Here is a 7929-nt window from a genome sequence, read left to right as displayed (position 1 = left end):
CAGCACCTCTAACAACATTATTGAAGGAAGATTCATTTTCATGGACTCTGTTATCACAAAATCGTGTACTAAGGGCTGCTACTTAGCAAGATCTCATGTAACTACTTCAAACCAGGCTTTAGACTAAGGCTTAGCCTCCTTAGTCAGAGAGGGCTCTCTCACAGATTTTTGATAGGAATTATTAATAAGAAAAGATGGCTAACTCTTCAAACAGTTTATGAAAGTAAGCTGGTTGGAACAACAAAATAACATTTCTTCTATTGGGCTCATGGAGTCAAACACCTCTGCAGTAAACTATTAACTACTTAATCATGGAAGCCAAGGCATATAATGTTAAACACTCAGAACATTTCTCAAAAGGAACCTCAACTCATAAATATACACAGGAAGTCTGAGCACTAGGTGAATTCAGAGTGATTGCATATTTAGTGAGCTGTAAAACATAAAAGGATAAAAACAAAGCCACATATATTCTGAGCACTTGAACACATGATGAATCTTGGGAAGAAAAAGTAATCTTTATATTACTGTCAAAAGTCTTTTACATAAGCTGATATACAAAACTCTGTTTTTTCATAAATCTCCAACCCCAATTACATCAGAGTTTTCACTATATATAGGAAAACATACTTAACTACTTCGAGTCTCCTCCTCCAGCATGAGGGGAGCTCGATGACCTATCATTAACTACCCTTATCTTATTTTTAAACAAACTCATTAAATACATAAAGTATTGAGCTGTAATTACAAAAAATCCTAATCAAACTAAAACACTAATTCCATTCTCCTCGTAACATGATTCTTCTTGGATCCTTGACAGCTGTCCTCCTTCAGTTAGGCTGAGATGGCTGAGCTAAAGATGCAATAAATAAGCTAACCTTGGATGCTTGAAAGCGCTGATGGTTCATTAATTGACCAAAGATGTGCTCTGTTTTTACGGTCTGTGTCTCCTACCATCCTCCGAAAATGTAGCAGCATGTTCCCAACTCTTTAATAACTCAAAGTATGGAACGCTGCTACCAAACACCATGTCTCCAGATGAGCTGTAGGCTGTATTGATGTACAGGTGTCTCTCTTCTAACATTCCCGGTTAAATTGTTTATTCTGCATTGAAAACATCACCTACAGCAGTTTCGTAGCGCGCTACGAAACTGATGTGTGATTTAAAAAACACAGTCTTCCTCTAAACTCCTCACAAAATTGAATAGCTTTTGTTACCATTCTTCAGTTTCACCTTTGCTATGCTGAGATTCAGAATCACATTCTCGGTATCCTTGATCCTTGATGTCTTGATGCAAGCAACTTGAGGATTACCTTGAAGCTTTGGAGGAGCAGCAATTCTAAAATACAGTTACAAAACTGGAATGCCTGCATACTACAAAACCATAGAGGGTAGAATCAAACTAAATGAGAGGCATCCACCCTGTCATTGCTGTTACGGTCTTTTGACTTCCATGTTTCTAGAACACATTGCATTGCATAGTTACACCTCCATGGCACATGGTCAAGAAACATGGAGGGTGAAACAATAATGTCCTTAAAGCTTTCTCTATGTCTTAAAATAGCTCTGTGAGATGCATCCGCACGGTGAAGCCAATTCAAATTTTTCCATGAAGGCCATGTAATCTGCTTGGCTTCTGGGATGATATGAATAACCAAGCTAGGAACAAACATCTCCACTGGCTCTGCCTCTGACACATCAGGGCCCAAATCTGTATTCACAGGTTGGGATATTGAATCTCCAGAAGTGCCATTCTCTATCACTATATCAGTATAGTGGGCATGCAATTCATTAGAATAAACCTCATCTTTATAGCTAGCATCTTGCTGATTGTTGCCATGATTCTCTGTGTCTGAATCCTCAATTAACACTGTACATTCATCAAAGGAAAGTTTGTCCCTTGATTCAGCACCTTTTATCTTGTATTTAAAACGTCTCTGCTTGTGTCTCCGATTCTTATCCCTTGGGACCATCGAGCCTGATTGGGATGTCTGCACAGAATCCTCTTTACAGTTTGTACCCCAAAGATATTTATTTGCATACAGTAGGCGCCTTGCAAGTTTAGATATCACAGCAGAATCTGTAGAAGAATCTGCTGCAAGTGCTCCCAGTGCTGCTGCTCGCAAACGGAGGATTGAAGTCGCTGAAAGCCGTGACGAGAACTCATCATTGTAAATGATACTTGTTACAAAGCTCGAACATGCATCAGCTACGACTGCATCAACACAAGGGAGTACACCATATGCATAAACATGCAAGTTTGAGTACCGTTTGTGTAACATTATCCCTGCTAACGCACCAATTGCACCACCCAAAGAATGTCCAACAAATCGCAAAGCATACCCATGACACTCTCCATCAGGCCCCAATATAGAAGAAAGGAATCCTTTCTTTCGATGAGATGATGCATCTTGACCACCTCCAGGTCCATTTCTACTCTCATAGGTCTGATCTAAAGCTATCTGATTTGCATTTTCGAAATTTCCATCTAGTTGTATACAGAGCTCCCTAGCTGCCTCAACTATGCCTGAATGCCCAAAATGCGGGAAAGTTGTGGCAACACGTTGCTTTACATTATCATCTAGGATATCACTATTAAGCAGTCCATCCAAATCTGTTTCCGACAGCGCACATTCCCTACAGAGAACATCTGTCACAAGATCTTCGGGAGTTTCAGTTCCTCTAACAGAAATGACCACACACGGCAAATGGTGCAACACCACAGCAAAATATGCAGCTTCCCGTTTCGCTTGATAGACACGTCCTTTTCGCAGGGTGTCAGGAAGTAGATTAACAAATTTCAGATATGCCGCAGCATGACCCCGCCGCCAACTGTCACCTTATAATACAGGTCTCATGTTACGGCTCCAAGGGGTCAAAACACCTTGCCGATATAGCCATGCACATGGAAATATAATTGGATTTGACATTAACATTCCATAAGAACATTTCTGGTTTATACATTTTACCAAACAGTAGGCATGCGTTCTCCAAAGACGCCACATCTCCTTGAATTTCAACATTAAGATCCATCATATTCTCATATTGATTTGAAACCCGGTAGCATTATGTACATTTCACCTGTATGTATAATCAAAATGATTTTCTGGCATCATCTTGAAAAGTTGACCAGCCAATGTTCTTAACAACAGAACACGAGCTCAGATGCTGAGGGTCCCCTATATTTCTTGAATCCATCCATTGTGCCATAGCTGGTCTCATACTATCAAAATGAATGGCAGCATCCGCCAGAACAGAATTGTTTAAAGCATTAGGCATAAGGCCTCTGACATAAGAACCATTCAGAGGCATTAAATAAGAATTAAAACCAGGTCTGCTACCAAAGAAATTGTTGTTTCCAAACTGAATGCTATTGACATAGGATCCATGTATTCCCAAATCTTCTAACATTGGCATAATTGCCTCTGTTGGAGGAACCTCTGAAGGAAATGGCCAATATTGACTCTCTGGATAAGGTACGTGTTGATAAATAGAGCCTGGATGTTGAAATTGATGACCATAAAAAATATTATCTGTGTTGAATGTTGAAATCGACGTCCATCCAGGGCTGTAAAAGGTCTGAGGAGGATAACCGCCATCGATTGATGGATGAAACAAAGGAGAACCCTCATGTTGAAAAACTGGTAGATGATATCCAATGTCATTTACAAATGCAGAATGCTGATATCCATCAGTCTCTCGTACATATGGACTATTTCCTCCATAAAAAGATACTTGTAGAGCAGGAAGACCATTCGGAGCAATATACGCAGAAGAGGCAACTTTTTAATCACTATGAGATACAGACACCTCTTGTCATGATAGCGGTGATTAAAAAAAACTTTTTCATGAAAACAAGCTTTGGGGATTTCAGAAGATAAACAGTTTTAACAGGACCAGTACTCGCATTGGCAACCTCCTCCAACATATTTCTCACATCAAAAATTGTTGTATTAGGTTCTTTTTGTTTTCTCTTTTAGGCCGCATCCTTTGAAAAGGGCGCAAAAATCTTAAGAAGCCTGTCACTCGTGAACAAGGAGGAGAGAATGGGAATGGCCTGACAAACAAATATTTAACCAATAGCTCCACCGCTTCACCTGCCAAAATTCCAGAAAACATATGTGAACAAATCCATCTTTTGGCAAGTTGCACAGTTGACCCATAAACTGGATACAAACCCTGTAATCCATTCTTTCGTATAGCTGAGTAACTATTTCAAATGTAAAGCCAGAAAGGTCATTCCACAAGTCATCAATTGCGCCCTCCGTCCCCAATATAACAGGCATTCAATCATGAAGCCACGCCAATGCCTTAGAGGAACGTGTAGTCAAAAGAGTAAATGTAAAGAATACTCCTCCTTCAGAATCTTGCCATGTGTCATAAAGAGCTGCAAAGACAAGGGGCTTTTTATCTTGAAAATGTATATAGAATAGATGCTTCTTCGCTTCATCCTTTTTTCACTCGTAAAAACCTTCAATTGACACAAGGCAACGACAAATTGGAATAATTCGACGAAAAGAAACCTTCTCATAACCCGATTCTGATCGAGCATTGGTTTCAAAAAGGACCACGATTTTGAGACTTGGGTATGAAACAGAGTTTTGATGGACCTCCATTGGTGATCATGAGAACCTGCCAGAACAGCTGTGATCGCAAAGTAAAACTACCACTGGAATGTTCCCCTTAAGCATATGTAGACAACGGCAAGTCTGCAAGGAATAATACAGGTCCCATGATCTCCTCAGTATGAAGTGACAATATAATCAGAAATCTCATAAGCTATAGCCCCAGCGTTTGCCAGAAACAATGAAGTGACAACAATGAGAATATGCATATTGCAAACGAACCATATCATCCCCTTCCTTCAATGGAGTACAGGCCCACATATAACAGTTTGATAAACCTCGTTTCCTGCAGTGTTTCCATCAATTCACCTTAAATATCTGTCATTTCCCAATTTCGCAGCGCGGCCAATGCAAGGTCAGTGTTTTCGCTACGAAATCACTAAAACAGATGGCGCTGCGAAACTGCTAACGGATTTATGCGCTGCGAAAACACCCTGTCTTTAAGCTAGGCTAAAAATTTTTACAACAAACTTTTCAGTGATAACAGCGGCTCCACTTGGGATAGTGTGCCCTTGTGGTACACTAAGAACTCGCAGGTCCAGTGCCTTATCCATTTATAACAAACAGATATTTGCTTGACAAGCATGACTGTAGGAGAATGAAAGCTACATCTACTGAAAAATGCTCAGTTGACCTTGAGCTTATTTGCATTTACCTATACCTACCTACCCTATCAGCTGCAAGCTCCACTTGTAGCTCAAGCAACATGATATTTCCAATGTAGCGAATCATTTATCTTATCTGACATTTGAGTCCTTTGGCTGTGCTTGAAACAAAAATAAATCAGATACTGAAGTAACCAAGGCAGCATGAGGTGTAACTGTTCTTCAACATGAAAATATAACTGGAAGCCGCCTGAACAGTAAATCTTTTCCATGTATTCAGCTATAGGGTCAAAAAACACATGGTTAGTTTGCTGATTCTCAAAACTTTCTGTATCTTTAGGCAACTTATCTTCAGCCACACCAAATTTATTTGATATGCTATCCAACTGCCTTTCTGAATGATGCTCACAAACAATGTAATTTTCCTCACTACTATGATCATTATTTGAAGTAAGCTGCTGCAAGGAATTACAAAATTGAGCAAGCTTTTCCTCTGCCTGAGGGTCATAGAAAATTTCCTCCAATATTTCTTCTTGCTGGGTGCAATCAATTTCATCTTCATCATGATCTGAAACCGGACCAATCTGCTGCATCTCTACATCAATATCAAAGGATGAAACATGGGTTTCACAACTAAACCCCTGCTGCTCCTCATGCTGCGTTTCATGAGATGTTATACCCTCTCCTTGGTGCTGGAATGCATTGTTATGGAGAGCCTCTAAAATTTCTTCATCCATAAATTCATCATCACCATAACAATCCTCCAAGTACTGAATAAGATTTAAAGAATGCCTACAGCAATCTTTGAGCAACAACAAAGAAGGATAACATTCTTTATACATTTCACAGAACACATCATGAAAACTAGCAAGCGAATAGATTGAACCATTTTCCAGACTTTTATACCAAGACCATGCTTTTCCTTCTAAAGTGGTCATAAACATTTTCATGAGACAATCTTCAGGGAAATGAACCTTAAGACTGCGTACATGCATATGGAATTTAACCAAATGGAGAGCAGCATCATCTTTCTTTTCATCTTTGAATATTGGAAGATCCTCTAACCAATCAACCTCCGGCATAGGATTTGGAAAACCAGGGATATGAGACCGTTTCATAGGAGCATACCTGGCATTCATTCTTGCAGTAGAATCCATCTTGAAACTTCATCAAGCTACTGATCTTCTAGCAGTGGAGTCACCTTCTAATTTGTTATTTGATGTGTGGAGTCGCCAAGGTACTTTTGCAGCCTCAAAAAAAATGTTTGAGCTCCTGCTACCTTCAGAAGTTCAACCATTGATTTCGGGAATGAATAATCTTCAGACTCCCGGCAGACGCACCAAAATGTTATCACAAAATCGTGTACTAAGGGCTGCTACTTAGCAAGATCTCATGTAACTACTTCAAACCAGGCTTTAGACTAAGGCTTAGCCTCCTTAGTCAGAGAGGGCTCTCTCACAGATTTTTGATAGGAATTACTAATAAGAAAAGATGGCTAACTCTTCAAACAGTTTATGAAAGTAAGCTGGTTGGAACAACAAAATAACATTTCTTCTATTGGGCTCATGGAGTCAAACACCTCTGCAGTAAACTATTAACTACTTAATCATGGAAGCCAAGGCATATAATGTTAAACACTCAGAACATTTCTCAAAATGAACCTCAACTCATAAATATACACAGGAAGTCTGAGCACTAGGTGAATTCAGAGTGATTGCATATTTAGTGAGCTGTAAAACATAAAAGGATAAAAACAAAGCCACATATATTCTGAGCACTTGAACACATGATGAATCTTGGGAAGAAAAAGTAATCTTTATATTACTGTCAAAAAGTCTTTTACATAAGCTGATATACAAAACTCTGTTTTTTTCATAAATCTCCAACCCCAATTACATCAGAGTTTTCACTATATATAGGAAAACATACTTAACTACTTTGAGTCTCATCCTCCAGCATGAGGGGAGCTCGATGACCTATCATTAACTACCCTTATCTTATTTTTAAACAAACTCATTAAATACATAAAGTATTGAGCTGTAATTACAAAAAATCCTAATCAAACTAAAACACTAATTCCATTCTCCTCGTAACATGATTCTTCTTGGATCCTTGACAGCTGTCCTCCTTCAGTTAGGCTGAGATGGCTGAGCTAAAGATGCAATAAATAAGCTAACCTTGGATGCTTGAAAGCGCTGATGGCTCATTAATTGACCAAAAGATGTGCTCTGTTTTTACGGTCTCTGTCTCCTACCATCCTCCGAAAATGTAGCAGCATGTTCCCAATTCTTTAATAACTCAAAGTATGGAACGCTGCTACCAAACACCATGTCTCCAGATGAGCTGTAGGCTGTATTGATGTACAGGTGTCTCTCTTCTAACATTCCCGGTTAAACTGTTTATTCTGCATTGAAAACATCACCTACAGCAGTTTCGTAGCGCGCTACGAAACTGATGTGTGATTTAAAAAACACAGTCTTCCTCTAAACTCCTCACAAAATTGAATAGCTGCTGTTACCATTCTTCAATTTCACCTTTGCTATGCTGAGATTCAGAATCACATTCTCGGTATCCTTGATCCTTGATGTCTTGATGCAAGCAACTTGAGGATTACCTTGAAGCTTTGGAGGACCAGCAATTCTAAAATACAGTTACAAAACTGGAATGCCTGCATACTACAAAACCATAGAGGGTAGAA

The 7929-nt window shown here is 39.3% G+C and overlaps 1 protein-coding gene across 1 annotated transcript; it reads right to left on the bottom strand.

The window, feature by feature from the left end:
- Window positions 1–1278: 1278 nt before the first annotated feature.
- LOC149150941 (uncharacterized) lies at window positions 1279–2919 on the bottom strand. The gene has a single exon (XM_089439823.1). The coding sequence runs from the start codon at window positions 2281–2283 to the stop codon at window positions 1399–1401; it is 885 nt and encodes a 294-aa protein (XP_089295949.1). The 5' UTR covers window positions 2284–2919; the 3' UTR covers window positions 1279–1398.
- Window positions 2920–7929: the final 5010 nt, after the last annotated feature.

Source organism: Pinus tabuliformis, chromosome 9, assembly GCF_031772625.1.
Source record: "Pinus tabuliformis cultivar Carrire ecotype Pingquan chromosome 9, CPIR1, whole genome shotgun sequence".
In the NCBI taxonomy this organism is placed as follows: domain Eukaryota; kingdom Viridiplantae; phylum Streptophyta; class Pinopsida; order Pinales; family Pinaceae; genus Pinus; species Pinus tabuliformis.
The sequence above is the reverse complement of the archived record's forward strand: the minus strand, read 5'-3'. Positions and strand labels throughout refer to the sequence as shown.

What these genes read in the sequence shown, in the direction of transcription:
- LOC149150941 (XM_089439823.1), bottom strand. Translation starts at nt 2,283, where the DNA reads ATGTTACACAAACGGTACTCAAACTTGCATGTTTATGCATATGGTGTA.